The 25,592-nt window shown below is 43.9% G+C and overlaps 1 protein-coding gene across 2 annotated transcripts in view; it reads right to left on the reverse strand.

Moving 5' to 3' along the window:
* The window catches only part of LOC111954570 (interphotoreceptor matrix proteoglycan 1-like), a 33,724-nt gene extending 17,727 nt beyond the window's left edge, over positions 1-15,997 (reverse strand). For both annotated transcript variants that reach the window (XM_070435786.1, XM_023974411.2), the window contains exons 1-11: positions 15,676-15,997; positions 12,042-12,284; positions 9,420-9,586; positions 8,829-8,863; positions 6,366-6,415; positions 6,077-6,189; positions 3,304-3,453; positions 2,078-2,136; positions 1,248-1,268; positions 226-404; positions 84-145 (exon numbers count right to left, since the gene is read on the reverse strand). In XM_070435786.1, coding sequence (XP_070291887.1) covers positions 84-145; positions 226-404; positions 1,248-1,268; positions 2,078-2,136; positions 3,304-3,453; positions 6,077-6,189; positions 6,366-6,415; positions 8,829-8,863; positions 9,420-9,586; positions 12,042-12,284; positions 15,676-15,745 — 1,149 coding nt within the window. In that variant the 5' untranslated portion in view covers positions 15,746-15,997. The remainder of the gene's footprint in view (positions 1-83; positions 146-225; positions 405-1,247; positions 1,269-2,077; positions 2,137-3,303; positions 3,454-6,076; positions 6,190-6,365; positions 6,416-8,828; positions 8,864-9,419; positions 9,587-12,041; positions 12,285-15,675) is intronic.
* Between the last annotated feature and the right edge of the window lie 9,595 nt (positions 15,998-25,592).

Genomic DNA, 25,592 nt, shown 5'->3' on the forward strand with positions numbered 1-25,592 from the left:
AAAGACAAAAAAGCATGTTGATGCATATTTCCAAGGTTTGGTATTTCACCTTAGGTAGTCTAGATTAGAATTCCAGTACTTACATATTCAATCACTTCCTCAACAGCTTCCTCAATACGTCTTGTAGTTAATGGAATCACTTTTACTGTGGAAAGATGTACAAAAACGATGCAAAATCATGTCTTTTAGAAATATAACAGAACTTATTCACAGGGATTTGGTTACCTGGTTCAAAGTTTAATGACTGTAGATCCACTGGCAGAGAGGCCTGTTCACTCAAAGCCTTGGCCACCCTTTCCCACAGGCTGGGCACAGCTGACACTGGAGTCCCTGTGTCATCCTCTGAAACTTCTGTTGAAATTGTCTCAAAGACCAGGGAATAGTGCACTGTCACTGCTCCAGGTCTGAAAAATAAGAATATACTGTATGAGAGCAGGAAATAGTAGCTCTTGGTGATGTACTGCATTATACAGATCTAGAAAAGCTAAAAGGATTTAACTACATAAACTAAAAACACAGTCAGCCTCTGTCAGGTTTAAAATTTGGAGAGTCAAAAATTGCTGATTTTAATGACACTATCAAAAATGTATTCAATATGCAGCTCTGTCATAGAGAAGCCGGAGGACAAACAGATTAGTTAAATGGGATTTTGAGTAGAATAGTAATGATACCATCAATGGTGGATTTCTTTCCATTTTGTTTTTGTAAATAGTGAAGACACAGACAAAAGTCGAATTAGTTGTGAATCATTTATCAGATTAGTGGAGCAGGCTTGAGGATGTTATTGCCTGTGACAGCACTGGCCACAATGGGCCCTGCAAATTAGGGAAGGGAGCAACTCGGCAATTATTCTATTCACACAGGGGTTTTATTGCACTGCTTAATTCCCTTCCATCCTAAAATGAAGAAGACAGGAGCATTAACACCCTTTCAGAAAGATTTAAAGAAGCACATGTTAACCTTCAATGAGATACAGAAGGGAAATCAAATGTAGGCCTAGTTTCAGCTGATTTTGGTCCTCATTTCTCAACTGTGTCCCTGGTTGATGTATTGACCCACCATGGCTGCACTTAGAGCTGAGTAATTGCCAAGTTGGTGTTTGTTTAGGTCATGTGATCCCTCTCTCCTTGGGCCCTGTGTTAGATCCAGATTAACACCGAGAGGAGAAGCAGACGGACAGGGACAAGCACACAGAGGGAAACAGAAGCTACCACTCAAGATGGCTTTCATTACAGTAATTCAATTACCCGTCACTCTCCTGGGTCTCGCTAGGATTTGGACGGGGGAAGAAAATAGGCCATTAGTATGTGACATAATGACATGCCATCTACAAGGAAATAGATCATCATTCATTGCTGGTCGTGTGTCATGACATCACAGGGTGTTTGTCTCTTGACACCACAGGCAGCTGGTGGCACCTTAATAGAGGAGGACGGGCTCATAGTAATGACTGGGATAGAATTGTTGAATGGTATCAGACACATCAAACACGTGGTTTCCATGTGTTTGATGCCATTCCGTTCACTCCATTCCAGCCATTATTATGAGCCATCCTCCCCTCACCAGCCACCTGTGCTTGACATGTATTCTTTTGCATTTGAATGTAAAGATATAATGACCTTCAGTGTTAACACACAGGAAAGGAAAGGTATATATTTTTGGCCTGCATGTGGGTCACACTAATGACACAAGTATTCAGTTCTTACTACAGTCAGCATAGCCAAGAGCACAGCCTGTAGCATGACAGAATGGCTTGGATGGCACTCAAATATTTTCTGTTCCTAGAATTTGACTCAATTTCACCTAAGTGGGAATGAGCTAGTTTTGTTTTCAAATGAATCAGTGTCCATGCCAAATCAACACTTTGTTAAGAAGGTCCGATTAAATAAATTGAGTGTCAGAGGAATTTCTCAGTGCAGTGAGAGGCTGTGGATTGATCCCTACTGGCAGGGTTCCCAGCTTGCACCTGACTTTCATCTATCTCACCTAATCTATTGCCATTTAATTTGCTCACCAAAACATCAGTATTAAGCACGAAGGCACCAGATGTGATTATTCATGTCTGCCACAGACTTACCTGATTCCCAAAACATTTATATCTTTAAATCCTGGGAGTTTGTCAAAAACATGGAGCATCTGTGGGAAAATAAGTTTGTTTTAAAGCTTACAGAATTACATATGATGGCATTTCTCTCCAGTCCGTATAGCAGTCCCATTAATAAGTCAAATAAATGTTACTAGTTACATAATGTAATCTGAGCATATTCCCTACTACTGTAAATCAGTGCAGAGGAATGTATGAATGAGACACTTAAATTCATTGATCTCTATCTTTAGTTAATCACATTTAGCACACACTTATGACATAATCATCACTTATGGAGCTTTGAGAGTCCATTGGGGGAAATCCAATGAAGGACTCCATCTCCAATAAATCTCAATACAGTATGTGCGAACTAGCCTCCAGAGCGCTTGAATCGGATCGTTAAGTGAAATGAATCAGATGTATTTTCTCACAAAGAGTAAAATGGTTGGCAGAGCTTTGGGCTACGTCCCTATTCTCCACCCTTTTCCAAAAGTGAGCACTTGCACCTTCACTGTCATGGATTTAAAAGCATGGGATTGGTGCAAGTATTGGCTGGAGGGAATCTCTACCATTGAGAATGTGCAATTGCATACTTTGGGAGAAGGGTGAAGAATCGGGACTGAGCCTTGGTCTAGTCAGGTTGAGAATCCAGCCCTGACAGTCCAAGTGGAACTCACTAATCTGCTTTATCTGCCTCTGGCTCATGGTCCTGTGGCATTATATAATCATCTTTACCATGAACCCCCTCAGAGGGCCACAACCCATGAGGACAGTACCACTTGTAGCAACATGTCACACAACACACCGTGCAGCATCAGGCACCTGCATCTGACAGTTGATTGTGTTACACTGATAAGATCGTGCCTTTATTTTCATTGGGAAATGTTGTTTGAGGCTCTGTGCCTACATTAAAAACTTAAAAACACTGAATAAACTGACACTGAATAAACTGTACCTCAAGGGAATCAAAATGTATATCCCATTGGTCTTAGGGACTTAAAATCATCAATAACATTTTACTGATGGACATAAACAGGAGTACAGACTACAGAGCTCCCATAAGTCTCGTCTTCTACTGTGCAGTATGTCACCTAGCCTGGGTGTCAGTCTATAGGCCACCTTGTCACAAAAGTTCATGCCATTTGGCTTGACAATGACAGCAATGTAGTTGTCAAAAGCAAAAATAGATCTGGGACCAGGCTATATTATAATCTCACCTGGTCTTGCAGGTGATGAGAGAGGTCAACATATTGGGGGGAGTCAGGGTCGTCCAGTAGTTCCTTGTAGCCTGGGTCCACGAGGTCAATGCTGAACTCCACTATCTCCTCCACAGGCTGCTCTGGGACAACATTGGGCAGCTCAGAGTCCTACAAACAGAAGACAACAGGGCCCTGTTCATTAGGCACCAAAAGAAAAGAAAACAGATTGAAAACATGGAGGGACAACCTGAACTTGACCAATAAGAAATCACTGGTTTTCGTTTTCCATTGCAAAACATTATGCTACGTTTTGCCCTAATAAATAGGACCCGGCAGTCAGATAATGTACAGGTAACTGACAAAATAAAGGAAACACCAACATAGTGTCTAAATAGGGCGTTGGACCACCACGAGCCAGAACAGCTTCAATTTTATTTATTTATTTACTTTATTTCACCTTTATTTAACCAGGTAGGCTAGTTGAGAACAAGTTCTCATTTACAACTGTGACCTGGCCAAGATAAAGCAAAGCAGTGCGACACAAACAACACAGAGTTACACATTGAATAAACAAACATACAGTCAATAACACAATAGAAAAAAAGTATATTTACAGTGTGTGCAAATGAGTTAAGATAAGGGAGGTAAGGCAATAAATAGGCCATAGTGGTGAAATAATTACAATTTAGCAATTAAACACTGGAGTGATAGATGAATGTGCAAGTAGAGATACTGGGGTGCAAAGGAGCAAAAAAATAAAAAATAACAGTATGGGGATGAGGTAGTTGGATTATCTATTTACAGATGGGCTATGTGCAGGTGCAGTGATCTGTGTGTCATGCCCTGGCCATAGAGAGGCTTTTGTTCTCTATTTTGGTTCGGCCAGGGTGTGACTAGGGTGGGCATTCTAGTTTCTTTATTTCTATGTTTTCTATTTCTTTGTTTTTGGCCGAGTGTGGTTCCCAATCAGAGGCAGCTATCTATCGTTGTCTCTGATTGGGAATCATACTTAGGCAGCCTTTTTTCCACCTGTGTTTTGTGGGTAGTTAGTTTTAGTTTAGTGTCTGCACCTGACAGAACTGTTTCGGTTTTTCACTTTGTTATTTTGTTCGAGTGTTTTTGTGAAATAAAATATCAGGAACACTTACCACGCTGCGCTTTGGTCCATGCCTTCCGACGAGAGACGTTATACTGTGAGCTGCTCTGACAGCTGGTGCTTAAAGTTAGTGAAGGAGATATGAGTCTCCAACGTCAGTGATTTTTGCAATTCGTTCCAATCATTGGCAGCAGAGAACTGGAAGGAAAGGCGGCCAAAGGAGGAATTGGCTTTGGGGGTGACCAATGAAATATACCTGCTGGAGCACATGCTACGGGTGGGTGCTGCTATGGTGACCAGTGAGCTGAGATAAGGCGGGGCTTTGCCTAACAAAGACTTATAGATCACCTAGAGCCAGTGGGTTTGGTGACGAATATGAAGTTAGGGCCAGCCAACGAGAGCATACAGGTCGCATATGGGGCTTTGGTGACCAAACGGATGGCACTGTGATCGACTGAATCCAATTTGCTGAGTAGAGTGTTGGAGGCTATTTTGTAAATGACATCGCCGAAGTCAAGGATCGGTAGGATGGTCAGTTTTACGAGGGTATGTTTGGCAGCATGAGTGAAGGATGCTTTGTTGCGAAATACGAAGCCGATTCTAGATTTAATTTTCGATTGGCGATGCTTAATGTGAGTCTGGAAGGAGAGTTTACAGTCTAACCAGACACCTAGGTATTTGTAGTTGTCCACATATTTTAAGTCAGAACCGTCCAGAGTAGTGATGCTTGACGGGCGGGCAGATGCTGGTACCGATCGGTTGAAGAGCATGTATTTAGTTTTACTTGCATTTAAGAGCAGTTGGAGGCCACGAAAGGAGAGTTATGTCCAAAGAAGGGCCAGATGGATACAGAATGGCAACGTCTGCGTAGAGGTGGATCAGAGAATCACCAGCAGCAAGAGCGACATCATTGACGTATACAGAGAAAAGAGTCGGCCCGAGAATTGAACCCTGTGGCACCCCCATTGAGACTGCCAGAGGTCCGGACAACAGGCCTTCCGATTTGACACACTGAACTCTTTCTGAGAAGTAGTTGGTGAACCAGGCGAGGCAGTCATTTGAGAAACCAAGGCTGTCAATGCACCTTGGCATAGATTCTACAAGTGTCTGTAACTTTACTGGAGGGATGTGACACCATTATTCCATGAGAAATTCCATAATTTGGTATTTTGTTGATGGTGGTGAAAATGCTGTCTCAGGAGCCGCTCCAGAATCTCCCATACGTGTTTGGGTTGAGATCTGGTGATTGAGCCATGGAATATGGTTTACATGCTCATCAAACCATTCAGTGACCACTCTTGCCCTGTGAGTAGGAGCATTGTCATCCTATGGCGGCATAGCCATGGTAGACAAAATAATGGCCTGCCCAGCATTTTTATACGTGACCCTAAGCATGATGGGATGTTAATTGCTTAATTAACTCAAGAACCACACCTGTGTGGAAGCACCTGCTTTCAATATACTTTGTATCCATAATTTACTCAAGTGTTTGCATGATGTTGGCAGTCACCTGTATTTGATAAGAGGTGTAGTGCATGACCATATGGCTAAATGCTATCAGCTCACTGTCTCTGTCTGAGAGGAACAAGACAACAGCAGGACTGGGCAACAACAAGCAATATTTCTGTCGACTTTCCTTTCAGTCTGCAAGCTGTTAGTGATCTAAACAGCTAGACTAAAATAAATGTTGTTTACCTCCTCCTCCGCAGTTTCTTCTTCAACTGTAACCTCAGGAGCATCAGGGACGCTGGCAACGCTGGTTACAGGAGCAGGTGGTTCTGGTGTTGCAGTCTGGGCCTCCTCTGGACCTTAACGGTTAATTACAATTTCATTATACTGTATATTAGATTTCATTCACCATTGATATGTGCATCTTGATTCAATTACTTGACACATGTTGACACAGCGTCTTGACACAGCGTCTTGGTACAGATACAGCTTGGTACAGTGTCTTGATACATCTTGGTACAGTGTCTTGTCATACCTGTTATATCAGCGACCTCCGATGCTGCTGTGGTTGTGGCTGCTACCATTCTGCAGGTGAAAGAGGATAAAATACACATAAGTAACTATGAAAAATAATATGTAGGGTATGTTTTCAGGTTTGTACCTGATGAGAATATTTGTTATTTTATGTACAACAAAAAGGCCTGCAACAAAAAATGCAAGATAAAAATATATATATATATATTTTTTCATTTAAAAATCTTTCCACATTAGCCCAGCATTGAATGATTAAGCTAATGGTTTGTAAAAAACAGCACTTGAAAACACACACAGTGCCTTTGGAAAGTATTCAGAACCCTTGACTTTTCCCAAATTTGTTATGTTACAGCCTTATTCTAAAATGGATTAAATAAAAAAAATACTCAGCAATCCACACACAATACCCCATAATGGAAAAGTGAAAACAGGTTTTTAGAAATGTTTGCTAATTTATTAAAAATAAAAAACAGAAATACTTATACTTATTTACATAAGTGTTCAGCCCCTTTGCTATGAGACAAAATAAAGCTCAGGTGCATCCTCTTCCATTGATCATCCTTGAGATCTGTCGACAACTTTATTGGAGTCCACCTGTGGTATTTTCAATTGATTGGACATGATTTGGAAAGGCACACACCTGTCTATATAAGGTCCCACAGTTGATAGTGCATGTCAGAGCATAAACCAAGGCATGGGGTTGTAGGAATTGTCCATAGAGCTCCATGACAGGATTGTGTCGAGGAACAGATCTGGGGAAGGGTACCAAAGCATTTCTGCAGCATTGAAGGTCCACAAGAACACAGTGGCCTCCATCATTCTTAGATGGAAGATGTTTGGAACCACAAAGACTCTTCCTAAAGCTGGCCATCTGGCCAAACTGAGCAATTGGGGGAGAAGGGCCTTGGTCAGGGAGGTGACCAAGAACCTGATGGTCACTCTGACAGAGCTCCAGAGTTCCTCTGTGGAGATGGGAGAACCTTCCAGAAGGACAACCATCTCTGCAGCACTCCACCAATCAGGCCGTTATGGTAGGGTGGCCAGACGGAAGCCACTCAGTAAAAGGCGCATGACAACCCGCTTGGAGTTCGCCAAAAGGCACCCAAAGGACTCTCAGACCATGAGAAACAAGATTCTCTGGTCTGATGAAACCAAGATTGAACTCTTTGGCCTGAATGGCAAGTGTCATGTCTGGAGGAAACCTGGCACCATCCCTACGGTGAAGCATGGTGGTAGCAGTATCATGCTGTGGGGATGTTCTTCAGAGGCAGGGACAGGGAGACTAGTCAGGCAAAGATAAACCGAGCGAAGTAGAGAGATCCTTAATGAAAACCTGCTACAGAGCGCTCAGTCCCTCAGCCTAGGGCGAGAGTTCACCTTCCAACAGGACAAAGTCCCTAAGCACACAGCCAAGACAATGCAGGAGTGGCTTTGGGACAAGTCTCTGAATGTTCTTGAGTGGCCCAGCCACAGCCCGGACTTGAACCGATCTAACATCTCTGGAGACATCTGAAAATAGCTGTGCTGCAACGCTCCCCATCCAACCTGACAGAGCTTGAGAGGATCTACAGAGAATGGGAGAAACTCCCCAAATACAGGTGTGCCAAGCTTGTAGCATCATACCCAAGAAGACTTGATGCTGTAATCACTGCCAAAGTTGCTTCAAAAAGTACTGAGTAAAGGGTCTGAATACTTATGTAAATGTTATATTTCAGTTTATTTTTAATAAATTTGCAAAAATTACTAAACTTGTTTTTGCTATTTCATTATGGGTTATTGTGTGTAGATTGATGAGGGGGAAAAACAACAATTTAATCAATTTTAGAATAAGGCTGTAAAGTATCAATGTGGAAAAAGTCAAGGGGATTGAATACTTTCCGAAGGCACTTTATCCTCTAATTACTTTACAAGATCAGTACCATGGCAATGCACAAGCTCTCCACCTGTCTAAGATTAGACTGCCTATCAACCAGCAGTAGAATATGGAAGAGTGCATGTACAGTATACCTAAGATGATTTTATATATTGTAACTACCTGAGGACATACTTGATGGTAGTACTAATGTCTTTACCTATGACTTTCTTTCTCAGTGGCTGCTGCTGCCTAGTTACAATCAATGTCAGCTTGACATATTCTAATAAAGAACTGCATAAGTTAGTTTAATTTCTTGTTAATTTACTGTTCATGTACCATCTCGCCTGACTTCATTATCATAATTTCAGTGCCAATTGCGATCATGCATGTTCAGTGTCTAAGATGTGTGACTGATTCCTTCATATCTCAAGAGCCACTCTACTATTGAGTGTCCATAACCAGCCATTATACACTTAGAGAGAGGGCATTATGTGGCAGGTCAACTACAAAGCCTGACTCAAGAGGGCTGCATCGTGTGTGAGAAAGCAGTGCTCCTTGACAACTATCAGCAGACAGCAGGCTGCATAAGGTACTGTCTCTAATCCTTACCTAGTCGACTGCCTCTCATCTCCCAGGTTCATCTTCTGTGAGAGCACAATCACAATCATAACATGAATCACACACATCAATTCAAACCAATAACATAACACTTCAACACTGTGTAGCATGTAAGGTACGACTGAAACATGCACTTGGGAGTGCTGTCTGTTAATATATAGTATATGCATGTTATACCCTCATAGGAATGTAAAATAACCAAATTGACTAGACCAGATTGATGGGTGCTGTTTTGTGTGTTAATGGGAGCAATATAATGTGGATATTTTTTCCCTCCCCTCAAGAGACTGATATGTAATAATTACCAGTCAACAGGTTTGAATAAAGAGGGGAAAGAAACGTAATCAACAACTGCTTTCCCTATAGCTATTGCGCAAGAAACAATGCTGTTGTTTCCTGAGGAAAATCGGCAGAAATAAATGGATTTCACATGATATCATAAATTCACCCATTGGCATTTAAATATACATTTGTATCCCTCCCCCAACATAAAAACGTGCACATGTTCATTCAAATAATGTAAGCAATTATTGGTATAACAGTTATGACACATAAAAGGGAGTTGTGTCATTGGTTCCTCACCCTGTACACCATACTCATGTGCTCCTCTGAGTTGCTGAAGTTACTGGCCAGGTCAGAGAGGCACAGAGACTCATGTTGACATGTGTGAACCCAAGTTGTATATTCTGTAGGTCCAGGGATCCGGTCATAGAAGATCCGGAAGGCCTCCCACACAGCCTCCTGACAAACTGACCAAAGACAGAACGGTGTTCCAGTGAGAATGAAAGATCCTAGCACAATAGATACAGATCCACATCAAGTCTGAGGGTAGGTCCCAAATAGCACTCTATTCCCTATATAGTTATTGGCCCTGGTCAAAAGTAGTGCACTATAAAGGGAATAGGGTGCCATTTGGGACATACACCAAGACCTCATCACGGAGTGATGGCATTGTCTCTAAGTACAAATAACTCTAAAACCCAGGAAATTATTTTCAGATACTTAAGGTTTCAATAGTAGAGACATAAATGCTGGCTTTACTTTCCAAGCGAAGACATGGATGATTCTCATGACAAACAACTTCATTCAGTCACGTACCCAGGCACACACTTCCTCCCTACACGCTTAGAAACCTTTTGGAACCCTTTTTTCTTTGGCTGTCCCCATAGGAGAACCCTTTTTGGTTACAGTTAGAACCCCTTTTTGGTTCTAAGCAGAACACTTTTGGGTTCCATGTAGAAGCGTCAGTTACGCAATGTGACCCTCCGCTCCTTCAAAATAAAATAAACAAAATGTGATACAATGGGTAATTTGCTGAATAATCTAAGTGCATCTGCATTGGCTACAAATAAAATGTGCAGCAATGTTGAAATTCATTCAAGACTATTGCTGCCATCATTCAGTTTGTTCTCATCCTTCAAACAACCCATGTTGAGACTTTAAACACGACAAGTGTGTATGTAGAATAATGATCTGATGAAAAGGTGAAAGTTTGATCTTTAATATTCTTTACAAAACCTGTGGGGAAAATGTTTCATGTCAATTCCCAAAAGTGTGCTATCATGTTTTTTTGTTTTTTTTTAGGCTGGGAACATGTCCCAAATGGCACCCTATTTCCAGGGAATATTGCATGTTGCTTGCCTCAGGGTGAAGCTGTGATATTTCTCCCTGCCTCTTTAATCAAAGGGACTCTGGATGATGTGTTATTCTGCTGCACTGTCTTCAATTCTCTTCACTGTCTAGACTCTATACTCAACACCTGCTTCTCACTGGTGCACACCTGGATAAGTCACAGGTACTGCTATGTCTACTTCAATGGTCCACATTCTATACTTATGGTCATATAGTGTATGGACATCAGCTCGTCGAACATCTCATTCCATAATCATGGGCATTAATGTGGAGTTGGTCCCATCTTTGCTGGTATAACAGCCTCCACTCTTCTGGGAAGGCTTTCCACTAGATGTTGGAACATTGCTTCGGGGACTTGCTTGCTCATTCTGCCACAAGTGCATTAGTGAGGTCGGGCACTGATGTTGGGCGATTATGCCTGGCTCGCAGTTGCTGCTCCAATTCATCCCAAAGGTGTTTGATGGGGTTGAGGTCAGGGCTCTGTGCAGGCCAGTCAAGTTCTTCCACAGCGATCATGACAAACCATTTCTGTATGGACCTTGCTTTGTGCACGGGGGTATTGTCATGCTGAAACAGGAAAGGGCCTTCCCCAAACTGTTGCCACAAAGTTAGAATCACAGAATCATCTAGAATGTCACTGTATGCTGTAGCGTTAAGATTTCCCTTCACTGGAACTAGGGAGCCTAGCCCAAACCATGAAAAACAGCCCCAGACCATTATTCCTCCTCCACCAAACTTTACAGTTGGCAATATGCATTTGGGCAGGTAGCGTTCACCTGGCATCCGTCAAACCCAGATTAGTACGTGGGACTGCCAGATGGTGGAGCGTGATTCATCACTCCAGAGAACGTGTTTCCCCTGCGCCAAAGTCCAATGACGGCGAGTTTTACACCACTCCAGTCGACACCACTCCACTCGCCATGGAAACCTATTTCATGAACCTCCCGACGAACAGTTATTGTGCTGACGTTGCTTCCCTAAGCAGTTTGGAACTCTTTAGTGAGTGTTGCAACCGAGGACAGACGATTTTTACTCGCTACGTGCTCCAGCAATTGCCGGTCCCGTTCTGTGAGCTTGTGTGGCCTACCACTTCATGGCTGAGCCGTTGTTGCTCCTAGACATTTCCCCTTCACAATAACAGCACTTACAGTTTACCGGGCAGCTCTAGCATGGCAGAAATTTGACGAACTGACTTGTTGGAAAAGGTGGCATCCTACGACGGTGCCATGTTGAAAGTCACTAAGCTCTTCAGTAAGGCCATTCTACTGCCAATGTTTGTCTATGAAGATTGCATACACCTGTCAGCAATGGGTGTGGCTGAAATAGCCGAATCCTCTAATTTGAAGGGGTGTCCACATGCTTTTGTATATATAGTGTATTTAAACATTTCTAACTGGTGCACAGCACAATTTTCACTATTTCGTTTGAGTAGAGGCTATGAATGCCATGCCCCAGGCGAGGCCTCACCTCATGACCTCTGTCGAGGGCAGAAGACCTAGATACTGAACATGTGGCACTGAAATAGCCAACAGAATAGCAATTGACTAACTATAATGAATGGGAGGCCTATACCTCTGAGCTTGTAGTAGGCTTGATGGCTGGCGATGACCTCATTGATGGTCTCCTGAGGACAGACTCTCACTCCAGAGTGAAAGACCGCTGACCTCTTTGTCCGATGCTTTTCTAGGTCAAATATCGTTCTGACATTAGAGTTTTGTTTGGTCGTTCTCAAAAGTTCAACCAAGTGCATAGAATTGATGGCTTCTGTTTCTGTCCCGATAACTCCTCTCTGCCAAGAGCCCCGATTATTCCTCTCTGCAAAAACATGATAAAAGGAAAAAGACATTGAAACCATGATATCTTCAAGATGTGTCAAATTGTATAGTGTACTGTATCATGTTTGAAAAGCCTGTTGAAAAGCCACTTTTTCCCTCATGGCTATCCTGAAATATATTAGTGTGTCATTGAATTCTATCAATGCATAAAAATATGAATGTCTCTGGCTTCCATTTGGAACAGAATGACTTGTTTTGAATGATCTCTCAGCTGTGCGAGATGAGCATTCTACTGGTGGGAGGGAAATTCAGGACAACCATCATTCAAACCACTTATCAGCAGACAGTGATGTTTACAGGTGTAGGATTTTAATTTGATCACCCTGTTGATGGAGAACTGGCGCACACCTGTCACCATCGTTACCCGCACGTCATCAGACTCACGTGGACTCCGTCACTTCCTGATTACCTTCCCTAAATATGTCACTCCCTTTGATTCCTTCCCCAGGCGTCATTGTTTCAGTTTCATGTCTGTGTGTTGTTCGAGTCCGTTTATTTATTAAAACACTCACTCCCTGAACTTGCTTCCTGACTCTCAGTGCACATCGTTACAGAATGATGCCTCACCTAAGGGAAGTATCAGGGAGTGTTTTTTGTTTCGGTGGGAATCACGTCGCGTCCGGGAGCCGCTACAGGCTCTCATGCCTCAGACAGATCGCCAGGCTCCCCTGCCTCCGCTGGTTCGTCAGGCTTCATGCCTCAGCCGGATCGGCAGATTCACATACCTCAGCCGGTCTGTCAGGTTCCCGCGCCCCAGCCGGCGACGTGTTTCGGCGCATCAGTAGGGGTGACCGGTCCGCTCCTGATCCCCGGGATTGTCATTTTGGTCAGCGTCTGTGGCACGTAGTGGAGGGGGTACTGTCACGTAATGGAGGGGGTACTGTCACGTGTGCTCCCTCTCTGGCCTCTAGGTCACCAGGCTGCTCGTTATGGCACACACCTGTCACCATCATGTCTGTGTGCTGTTTGAGTTTCTTGCTTTGTATTATGTTCTGTTTATTTATTAAAGCACTCACTCCCTGAACTTGCTTCCTGACTCTCAGCGCATATTGTTACACATTAAATGTAATCCACATTATAATCAAATTTTCTGTTGCTGATAGGTTATTTTCCAGCTGTAGTAAACAGCTAAAAAAATTAAGATCCTACATCATATAACCATGAAGGAACATGACCTTTTCAGATTTATACTTGTCACCAAGGAAACAGACCACCATAGTCCTAATTTAGATGTCAGTACATTTGCATGCCATATACAGAAAAAGAGGATCCATGAGAATCAAAATGATTCTGTAAATAATTATTGGTGCATGGGTGCACATCTGAAATTGAGTCGCTTAAGTCATCGCAGAAAATGACGTTTAATTCATTGCTTTTGTCCTACCGTAAATATTTACAGCTTGAGCAATTCTCAAAGACCTTGAAACAGTGTTTCGTTCTGTGCGTTTATTTAATCCTACAAGAAAACCTGTTTATAACAACCAAAAATAGTAGCCAGTTCGTGTAGATATCAAGTTGTGGGTAATGCCATGATCCACAATCTATTTGCCTACTTAATGAGTCATTTCTGCTTTTATAACGTAGAACCACGATCACTGCACAATCAAACTATAACGAACAGGCATTCCTTCAACTGTAGCTACATTTATTTAACTAGCCATTCAATCTGACCCTTTGTGTCTCTCTAGCCAGTTGTGTCTTACAAGTCATTTTCACGTCACCAAGTTATTGCCAACTTGTGTGCAACTACAACGAGTCTGACACCATCAATGAGGGATGAACCCATGCGAAAAGTTCAAACAAGTTGGAGGTTGTGACAAATGCAAGGAGATCACTCTCCTGGTAAAGCTCATCAGCATCAGCATGGTAGGTACTGTATAGGAGATACTGCATAAGAGATTCTGCAGCCCTATAGGCAAATAACCTGTTGTTATGCCACCATTAGCAACATGCTGTCATCCTGGTTGAGGACTATATGGTATACATTACATTCGGGAAGGCATTCAGACACCTTCCCTTTTTCCACATTTTGTTACATTACAACCTTATTCTAAAATGGATTCAATAAAAAATGTTCCTTATCAATCTACACACAATACTTCATAATGAAAAAGCGAAAACACGTTTTTAGAAATGTTTGCAAATTTAATTTACATAAAAAACATAAATATCTTGTTTACGTCTGCAGACCTTTTGCTATGAGACTCGAAATTGAGCTCAGGTGCATCTTGTCCATTGATCATCCTTGAGATGTTTCTACAATTTGCTTGGAGTCCATCTGTGGTAAATTCAATTGATTGGACGATTTGGAAAGGCACACACACACAAAAAACCAAGCCATGAGCTCGAAGGAATTGTCTGTAGACAGGGTTGTGTCGAGGCACAGATAAGGGGAAGGGTACCAACAAATGTCTGCAGCATTGAAGATACCCAAGAACACAGTGGCCTCCATCATTGTTAAATGGAAGAAGTTTGGAACCACCAAGACTCTTCCTAGAGTTGGCCGCCCGGCCAAACTGAGCAATCGGGGGAGAAGGGCCTTTGTCAGGGAGGTGACCAAGAACCTGATGGTCACTCTGACAGAGGTCCAGAGTTCATCTGTGGAGATGGGAGAACCTTCCAGAAGAACGGAGGCTGAAGAGGCTGCTGAGTGGAGGCTGCTAAGGGGAGGATGGCTCATAATAATGGCCAGAACGTAGCAAATGGAATGGCATGTATGTATTTGATACAATTCCACTAATTCCATTCCGGCCTTTACCACAAGCCCGTCCTCCCCAATTAAGATGCCACCAACCTCCTGTGAAAGCTATGAACAGAATTTACATTTCGTAGCAGGTTAGGAGAACTTACCCAGCAGGTTAGGATAATTCACGTAGCAGGTTAGGAGAATTAAGTTAAGGTTAGGACAAATTATCCCCGAAATTACAAAAAAATATTTTTATTATTTAATCCCATCCTGCCCGCCATATTCACTGCCATATGCTGGGATCCTGCCCGACATATTCACTCATTACAAGGTGCAGTAGCTCCTGAGTTTAATCAGAAGTTAGCGTAATCAGTAGGCCTACACACCAGAGCTTCAAAGGTAGCAATGGTAAAGATAAAAAGTGAATTTTCAATCATTCTGAAGCTTGGTTCAACCCAATTACCCTTAACGGAATCTTGCAGACTGCAGTTCTAAAGTTCCAAACACACATTGTGCATACTGTAAAATCATCTTTACTTTGGAACTGAAATTGTTCAACCTGCTGTATGAATGCTGTAACATTTTATATCTAAAGCAGCAAGATCCTATAAAAACAGGCTTAGTGTAGTGCCCTTCAGGTTTGAAGGTTTATGGCTCCCTGAACTAGAAGGAGCTTGAAGCTTACCTTTAATTCCTGTGGCTTGGAGAGTGAAGACGAATAGTGTAAGAACAAGGAATCCATATTTCCAAGGCATATTGAAACCAGTCTGTTTCCAAAGTTAGTAATAAACTCTGCACCTGGGCTTATTTTTTATCTCATGTGGTGCCCATGAATGCATTCACAGTCCTTTGGATCACTAAATATCTGGGTGTCGATTAGAGGAGGCTGGTCATATAGGCTAAGGCTTTAACTTGGTTTCCCCGCTGATGGTGAGAATTCGAGGGTGGCATCTGACAGACATGGCATGGAACTAGGCGAGCTCTCCTGGTCCAGCTTGGGTGTGTGGATGCGCTCGAAGAGTGTCAGGGTAAAAGAAGCAGGTGCTGTTTCGGGAATAATCTACTGCTCAGACATAATCCGTTTTTACCCCATGGGCCCTACAGCGCCAGCGTCATCCTGTTAGGGGCTTTCTTTGTGGGAGCATCTGTCAACCAGTAACCTAACGTAGCAGGGTTAGAAGAAACACCTCAGTGGAGTTCCCACATCCGCTTTTCAGCGGAAAAGGAAGCTAGGTTAAATTACAGTAGCTGAATCCCTGAAAACCAGATGCATCCTGCTAAGGGTGGTCAACCAGGTACCTGTGAGTCATCTCTGCTTGCCCCCCCCTGGCACTCCTGCCCACCTCATCCTCCACTCCGACTCCCAGCTTCACCTGAGACTGCCCACCCTCCAACCTCCTCATCCCACTATGTCACCCAGATCCTTACTGTCCTCTTAGCTTACTTGGTACCTAAACCATAGCAGCTTTTATTAAATCCTCCACAAGACAATGCACTTTGTTCCTCTGTGGGTATTACTGTATAGTACGCCAGACGGTGTTGTGTCTCCTCTAGTGGTTTAAATTGGGTGCTTTAGCAGTGGATTGCCATCTGCACTACTGTCAGATAGCAGGAGGGTTGCCAACAGCCGCTGTTATTGGTGTTTTATTTGCGTTCTTGCCGCTATAAAGCCCTCTCAGGATGAGTACCTATGAACTGTGATCTGTTTGATTCGGATGACTGGAGGAAAGTTGCAAGTAGTTATTTATGTCACTGACCAAATTACTGTATATATATGCCATTCAAAATGGCACCCAGTAGAAGGCACAGTTTATGCTCGTTGGTCGGAAGAATTGTGAAATTAATGACTGGCTGACTGACTGAATGAATGAACACAATTATTCCACAATTGTGTGTGTGTGGTTGTAGCATTTAGGTTCCATTTAGCGCTGCTGTAACCACCTATTTCCGAGACTCCCTCCACAATTTGACATTTGTGTCGCTCCTCAAAAAGAGTGCCTTTTGCATCCCTTCAATATTAAATGTATAAATTGTGCACTAATATTGAATTTTAAAAGCCTGTTATATTAAATGAAGTGCACTTTAGTATGGACCACGTGGAGAATTCATTAAATCTGTTTTTTATATGAATAAAGTCTTGCATTAGTGCAAAATATTAAGCATTTTGACATGTCCCTCCATAAAAAAAACACTTAATCCAAAAATGTCTCCCAGTTTTACCATTATTTTAAAGCCTTAGTTATTTTGTTGTTTTGACAAAGTAATTTCTAAAGATAATTATTTATTTGTGATTAGTTTAATTTACGTCTGTCACTCTTTTTTAAGGTCAACCCTGCTACGTGAACTGAACTTAATATGGTGAAACTATTCCTTTAAAAACATTTTTTTTTAAATAAATGTAATTTTTTTATTTGAACCTTTATTTAACTAGGCAAGGCAGTTAAGAACAAATTCTTATTTACAATGACGGCCTACCGGGGAACAGTGGGTTAACTGCCTTATTCAGGGACAAAACGACAGATTTTTACCTTGTCAGCTCGGGGATTCAATCCAGCAACCTGTTGGTTACTGGCCCAACGCTCTAACCACTAGGCTACCTGCCACTAGGCTACCTGCCACTAGGCTACCTGCCACTAGGCTACCTGCCACTAGGCTACCTGCCACTAGGCTACCTGCCACTAGGCTACCTGCCACTAGGCTACCTGCTGCCTGCCACTAGGCTACCTGCCTATTGAACATCTAATAGTCAAATCATAGTGTAAATGATTTGTACATTTTCTGATGTTTTGTGGTGGAAAACTGGACGGGTCGAGTATAACAAGTCACCTGTTACCCATAGATAGACAGGCTAGAAATGTTTTGGCAATAAAATGTTTTTGTGAATCTTGCATTCAATTGCCACTCCCTGTTGCACACAACAAGCTTCCATTCCCCCTGTTACAAGGGGATTCATGGCTCCCTCTTGCACACAACAAGCTTCCATTCCCCCTGTTACANCCTCTTGCACACAACAAGCTTCCATTCCCCCTGTTACAAGGGGATTCATGGCTCCCTCTTGCACACAACAAGCTTCCATTTCCCCTGTTACAAGGAGATTCATGGGTCCCTCTTGCACACAACAAGCTTCCATTTCCCCTGTTACAAGGGGATTCATGGCTCCCTGTTGCACACAACAAGCTTCCATTTGTCACGATCGTCTTTAGGTGAAAGAGAGGACCAAGGCGCAGCGTGATATAGATACATCTTTTTATTTGAAGAAGATGAAACGAACACGAAACTAATACAAACTAAACAAAACAACAAACGACCGTGAAGCTAACAAACGAAAGTGCAGACACAAGCTACTAACGTCAAACATAGACAATTACCCACAACCTACCTAATGCCTATGGCTGCCTTAAATATGGCTCCCAATCAGAGACAACGATAGACAGCTGTCTCTGATTGAGAACCAATCCAGGCAACCATAGACTTACATAAACACCTACACTGAACACAACCCCATGAACTCTACAAAACCCCCTATACAATACAAACACCCTAGACTAGACAAAAACACACAAACATCCCCCATGTCACACCCTGACCTAACTAAAATAATAAAGAAAACTAAGATAACTAAGGCCAGGGCGTGACACCATTCCCCCTGTTACAAGGGGATTCATGGCTCCCTCTTGCACACAACAAGCTTCCATTCCCCCTGTTACAAGGGGATTCATGGCTGATTTAAGGAACTTACCATAGCCATTTTTTGTATTTAATCTCTTGAGATGGGAAAATATATATTTTTATTAAGTTGAATATGTGCTCTTTATGACTAATGCTAAAATTAGGTGAAATCAAACTTTTTGTGGAACCAAATTACACATCTCAAAAGGCACCGAATCGGTCGAACGACCCATTTAAAAATCAAATCAACGTTTATTGGTCGTGTACACAGATTTGCAGATGTTATCGCAGGTGCAGCAAATGACTTGTGTTTCTAGCTCCAACAGTGCATTAATACCTAGCAATACAAAACAATACACACATAATCCAAAAAGTAAAAAGAAAGATATTAAGAAATATCACATTCCGGAATATAAATATACATTAATATTTTGGGGATTATTATATATATATATATATACACTTCATGACCAAAAGTATGTGGACACCTGCTCGTCGAACATCTCATTCCAACATCATGGGTATTAATATGAAGTTAGCCCCCCTTTGCTGCTATAATAAATAGCCTCCACTCCTCTGGGAAGGCTTTCCACTAGACGTTGGAACATTGCTGCGGTCTCGTCCTGTGAGCTTGTGTGGTCTACCACTTCGTGGCTGAGCCGTTGTTGCTCGTAGACATTTCCACTTCACAATATCAGCACTTACAGTTGACTATGTACTGTATATAGAGCAGCAGTCTCTAATGTGCAGGGTAGAGTACCGGGTGGTAGTAACAGTGACTAAGGTTCAGGGCAGGGTACTGGGTGGAGGCCGGCTAGTGGTTACTATTTAACAGTCTGACGGCCTTGAGATAAAATCTGTTTATCAGTCTCTCTGTCCCAGTTTTCATGCACCTGTACTTTCTCCGTCTTCTAGATGGTAGCGGGGTGAACAGGCCATGTCTCGGGTGGCTGAGGCCCTTGATTATCTTCTTGGCCTTCCTGTGACACCGGGTGCTGTAAATGTCCTGGAGGGCAGGCGGTGTGCCCCTATAGTGATGTGTTGGGCTGACCACCCACCCTCTGGAGAGCCCTGTAGTTGCGGACGGTGACACATTTCTTCAGCCTCCTGAGGTTGAAGAGGCGCTGTAGCGCCTTCTTCACCACACTGTGTGTGTGAAGGGACCATTTCAGGTCATCAGTGATGTGCACGCTGAGGAACTGGAAGCTTTTGACCCTCTCCACTGCGGCCCGTCGATGTGGATGGGGGCGTGCTCTCTCTGCTGTCTCCTGTAGTCTACGATCAGCTCCTTTGTTTTATTGAAGTTGAGGGGGAGGTTATTGTCCTGGCACCACTCCGCCAGGGCCCTCACCTCCTCCCTGTATACTGTTTCGTCATTGTTGGAAATCAGGCCTACCACTGTTGTGTCGTCAGCAAACTTGATGATTGAGTTGGAGACCTGCATGGCCACGAAGTCATGTGTGAACAGGGAGTACATGAAGGGGCTGAGCACAGACCCCTGTGAGGATCAGCGTGGCAGAGCTGTTGTTGCCTGCCTTCACCACTTGGGGTCGTCTCATCTGGAAGTCCAGGACCTAATTGCACAGGGAGGGGTTCAGACCCAAGGCCCTGAGCTTAGTGATAAGCTTGGAGGGGCACTATGGTGTTGAAGGCAGAGCTGTAGTCAATAAACAGCATTCTTACATAGGTATTTCTCTTGTCCCTGTGGGATAGGGCAGTGTGCAGTACAATGGCGGTTGCGTAGTCTGTGGATCTGTTGGGAGCGGTATACGAATTGTAGTGGGTCCAGCGTGTCAGATAAGGTGGAGGTGATATGATCCTTAACTCGCCTTTCAAAGCACTACATGATGGCAGAAGTGAGTGCTACGGGGCAGTAGTAATTTATTTAAGTTACTTTCGCTTACTTGGGTACAGGAACAATGGTGAAATTCCTGAAGCAAGTGGGGACAACAGACTGGGATATAAAGATATTGAAAATGTCCCTAAACACTCCAACCAGCTTGTCTGCACATGCTCTGAGGCCGCAGCTTGGGATGCCGTCTGGGCTGGCAGACTTGCGAGGCTTAACACACTGGAATGACTTGCTCACGTCAGTCACGGAACTACTTCTGAAGTACTTCTAAAGTACTTGATGATGAAGCCATCATCGTTAATATTCATATGCTCTATTCATTGCCCTATTCACAGAGGTATCATGCAACATGGAAATGATGACTCGTTAACAAAAGGTAACGATAAGCAAGAATCTCTCTGTAACGCTTGTCGTCTGGAGGAGAAGAAGAGGACCAAGGTGCAGCGTGGTAAGTGTTCATATCATTTAATAAAATATGCAACACTAAACAAAACAACAAACACGACAAACGCACAGTCCTGAAAGGTGACACAAACACTAAACCGGAAACAACCACCCACAAACACAGGTGGGAACAGGCTACCTAAATATGATTCTCAATCAGAGACAATGATAGACAGCTGCCTCTGAGTGAGAACCATATCAGGCCAAACACACAGAAATACAACACAAGGACAACATAGAACACCAGACATAGAATGCCCACCCAAACTCACGCCCCTGACCAACCAAAACAGAGACATAAAAAGGATCTCTAAAGGTCAGGACGTGACAGTACCCCCCCCCCCCCCCCCCCCCAAAGGTTGCGGGACTCCGGCCGCAAAAACCTTGAACTAATTAGGGGAGGGTCTGGGTGGGCATTTCACCGCGGTGGCGGCTTCTGGTGCGGGACCCTTACCGCCGGACCCCAGACTGGGGACCCTTGCAGGAGCTGCCGGAGCCGGACCGGCGGGAGACTCCAGCAGCGCCGGAGTGACGGGCCGGCTCCGGCAGCTCCTGACTGACGGGCGGCTCCGGCAGCTCTGACTGGACGGGCGTCTCCGCAGCTCAAGACAGGAGGGAGACTCCGGCTGCTGCCGGAAAGGAGGGAGACTCCGGCTGCTACGGAAAGGAGGGACACTCCGGCTGCTCCGACAGGAGGGAGACTCCGGCTGCTCCGGAAGGAGGGAGACTCCGGCTTGCTCGGACAGGAGGGAAGACTCCGGAGGCTCCGACTCGGAGGGCGTCGCTGGAGCTCCGGACTAGAGGGCGACGCTGGAGGCTCCGGACTAACGTCCTTCGTTGGAGGCCTCATGCCATGGATCCTCACCGGAGTTTCTGCCTGGATCCTCACTGGAGGCTTCGTGCCATGGATCATCACTGGAGGCTTCGTGCCATGGATCATCACTTGAGGCTTCGTGCCATGGATTATCACGGGAGGCTTCGTGCCATGGATTATCACTGGAGGCTTCTTGCCATGGACTGTCACTGGAGTGGAGAGGACACAAAGAGGCCTGCTCTGGAGAAGCACAGACTCACCAGGCTGGGGAGACATGCAGGAGGGTTAGTGCTTAGCACAGCATAGAACTCACCAGGCTGGGAGACATGCAGGAGCCTTGTCCTTGGCCGTGGCACCAGATGCACTGGACCATGGAGGCGCACTGGCGGTCTCGAGCGCAGAGCTTAGCCACCACTTCATCCTGGCTGGATCCCCCCTGTAGCCCGGCAAGTGCGGGGAGTTGGAATAGGCCGCACTGGGCTGTGCTGTCGAACTGGAGACACTGTGCGTAGGGCTGGTGCAGTATACCCCGGGCCGAGGAGACGCACAGGAGACCTGATGCGCTGAGCCGGCATCATCCCTCCTGGCTCGATGCCCAGTCTAGCCCGGCCGATTCGAGGAGCTGCGATGTAACGCACCGGGCTATGCGTGTGCACTGGGGACACTGTGCGCTTCACCGCATAACACGGTGCCTGCCCAGTCACTCTCTCGCCACGGTAAGCACGGGGAGTTGGCTCAGGTCTCCTACCTGAGTCCGCCAATCTCCCCGTGTGCCCCACCCCAAAAAAAAAATCGGGGGCTGCCTCTCGTGCACTTTTCCTCGCGCCAACTCCTCATAGCGTCGCTTTAGCTGCCTCCAGCTCCTTTTTTGGACTGCGATACTCTCCCGGCTGTGCCCATGGTCCTTTGCCGTCCAAAATCTCCTCCCATGTCCAGGAGTCCATGTTCCCACGCTGCTTGGTCCTTTGTTGGTGGGTGGTTCTGTAAGGGCTTTCGTTGGTGGAGAAGAAGAGGACCAAGGTGCAGCGTGGTAAGTGTTCATATCATTTAATAAAATATGCAACACTAAACAAAACAACAAACACGACAAACGCATCCTGAAAGGTGACACAAACACTAAACCGGAAACAACCACCCACAAACACAGGTGGGAACAGGCTACCTAAATATGATTCTCAATCAGAGACAATGATAGACAGCTGCCTCTGATTGAGAACCATATCAGGCCAAACACACAGAAATACAACACAAGGACAAGATAGAACACCAGACATAGAATGCCCACCCAAACTCACGCCCTGACCAACCAAAACAGAGACATAAAAAGGATCAGGTCAGGACATGACACTCTCTGAGATTGAAGCAAATTTCACAAATCAAACAACATTAGTTTTTCTTCAAAATGACAGCTCTCTGGTAGTGCATTTCGGCTAAATATGCAGACTTTGCAGAATTTCCACAGGAATCTATTGTATACAGTATACAGTGAGGGCTATTGTCCATTGTCCTGTAAGTGCCCTATTAATTTAGACACTGTCTCCATAATAAGATTTATCTTTTTCTAATTTGAACAGGATTTCTTCTGTTTTTAACTTGTGACATAGAATGTCACAAAATGTCAAAAGTCTCTGTTATAATGTTCTATATTTTAATTGCACTGGCCTCCAGTAACTCACTAATGGCTGGGATAACATTTAAACACCTCCAGCTCTGCCACCAAGCGAATCATACTACGATCAGTGGACCAGTAAAATCACAGGTTTAATCCAGTCAATGTAGCTTCCAGATCGAGCTTCTCAATATAACCATTGACAGCTTAAGATAAGGGCCCTTTCACTCTGAGTAGCACAGTGTAAAATGACAGAGCCAACGCAATTAATTTCAAAGGGGAAGGTGTGTTCTATCAAAAAGCCCTTAAAAGGCACAAATTGCATACTCCTCTCTTAGCTCTGTGTGGGATGTGTGAGCCCTAACCCCTCCCTTCCTCTACCAAATCCCAGTGCGTAAACACAGGCCTCTGGGAGCAAAGGACAAGCACCTGTTACAAGAAGGAAAACAACTGGACAGGCTAATCCTATTATGGAGTTCCATTCAGTTGTCTATGACACAACAGGTCTGTCATGGCCAAACGTTAGCAGTCCCGCTGGCCGCCCTGCTGTGAGGTGTAGTGGAATGATGTGATTACATGCTGATTGATTGAAGTGAACAGCTCGGAGGGACAAGGTGCCCCAGGTGGAACGCGACTAGGGATGGACACCAGCAGGCAGGCGAGGAACCCTGGCAGGAATCCTGACTGTCTCCTTTAGAGAATCTTGTTATACAACATAAATTAAGAGTCAACATCAGACAAAGTGATGGAGCTCGACTAAGAAGACCTCTGATACCTAAAGCTGCTTATATTTAAGATCTAAATTCTAGAAGCCAAATATCTAGATTTTATTTTTTACCAGAACCAAATCGTTCCTATTACTTAAAGGGACATTTTTAAATGTTTCAACTTCATATTCATCATCCCCAGCACTGCCCCAACATCAACATGTCAAAAAGGCACGTTTCTATATTTTGTAGTAGAAAAGAAGAGGGAGATAAGTGTTTTCAAAGACATCATCAGTGGTCCCGTGTGGCTCAGTTGGTAGAGCATGGCGCTTGCAACGCCAGGGTTGTGGGTTCATTCCCCACGGGGGACCAGGATGAATATGTATGAACTTTCCAATTTGTAAGTTGCTCTGGATAAGAGCGTCTGCTAAATGACTTAAATGTATACAAATGTAATCATTGATGTGCACCATGTGATTTTTACCAGGGCTCGAAATTAAGGCCTTCCTGTTGTCCAGGGGAGGATAAGAAATATGTCTGGGAAGGTTTAAAACAGATGCTGGGACAGTTGCTGGATAATAGGCCAGAGAAATATAAAATGCATACAACAGTTCCATACTAAAATGTTTAAACACAAAGATGAGGCTGACGAAACAGATCACAACATGTAGCTTAAAGGTTATCATCTATGAATAATTCACATTACAAGCGCAGCAGTGTGTTCACTCGTCTCGGCCATATGCGGGAATGTTCAAAAATGTTATTACGGGAGAACACCACTCTCAATCACGCACCTGATGCAAGCATTTTTTTATAATGCGACAGAGATGGATATACAGCCTAACGGAGAACCTTAGAAAGAGGGAATATCTGAAAATGTAACAATAGGATTGTGATTTACTGCCTTTGGACAGTAGAAGAAGAAATGCTGGTTTTAACGGAATATCAGGAAATATTCACTTTTTTTCTATGGTCGGATTGTGGGCTATTAAAAGCAAGGTATGATAGGCTACGTAGAAAAACGTCCAGGTTTCAAACAATGATATGGCTGACTAGGCGTCACATACAGTATGTCATGATTTAGGTTATGGAAATGTAAAATATTAGAATATCATTCTAATGTTGGGCAAATAGGCCTAATAGAATACACATTTGACTCTCTCCCAGGCTGTCTGCCGGGTCCACCAGCCCGGAGCTGAGGTTTCATGTGCCGGGAGTTGCTGTGGTATTTGCATTGTCTGTACACTATGGCTAGCTACTATGGTGTTCTAGAGAATATGGTTGTATCTCCCTGATCTGAAATTAATGAACACTGTAATGTGAAAAACATTTCTGCCTCAAGCTGCAACACTGCCTTGGTCGGGGCTGTGCGTGAGCACATTAAGAGCTGAGTGACAGATTACATTTTTGGCACAAAAGTTTGTTTAATTTACTTGAAACGAAAGTCTACTGAAGTGAGACGTTGTCCTTATGTTCCTTGTTTTGTTTTGTTTTGATCACAAGCTAG

This window comes from Salvelinus sp. IW2-2015, linkage group LG28, assembly GCF_002910315.2.
Source record: "Salvelinus sp. IW2-2015 linkage group LG28, ASM291031v2, whole genome shotgun sequence".
NCBI lineage: Eukaryota > Metazoa > Chordata > Actinopteri > Salmoniformes > Salmonidae > Salvelinus > Salvelinus sp. IW2-2015.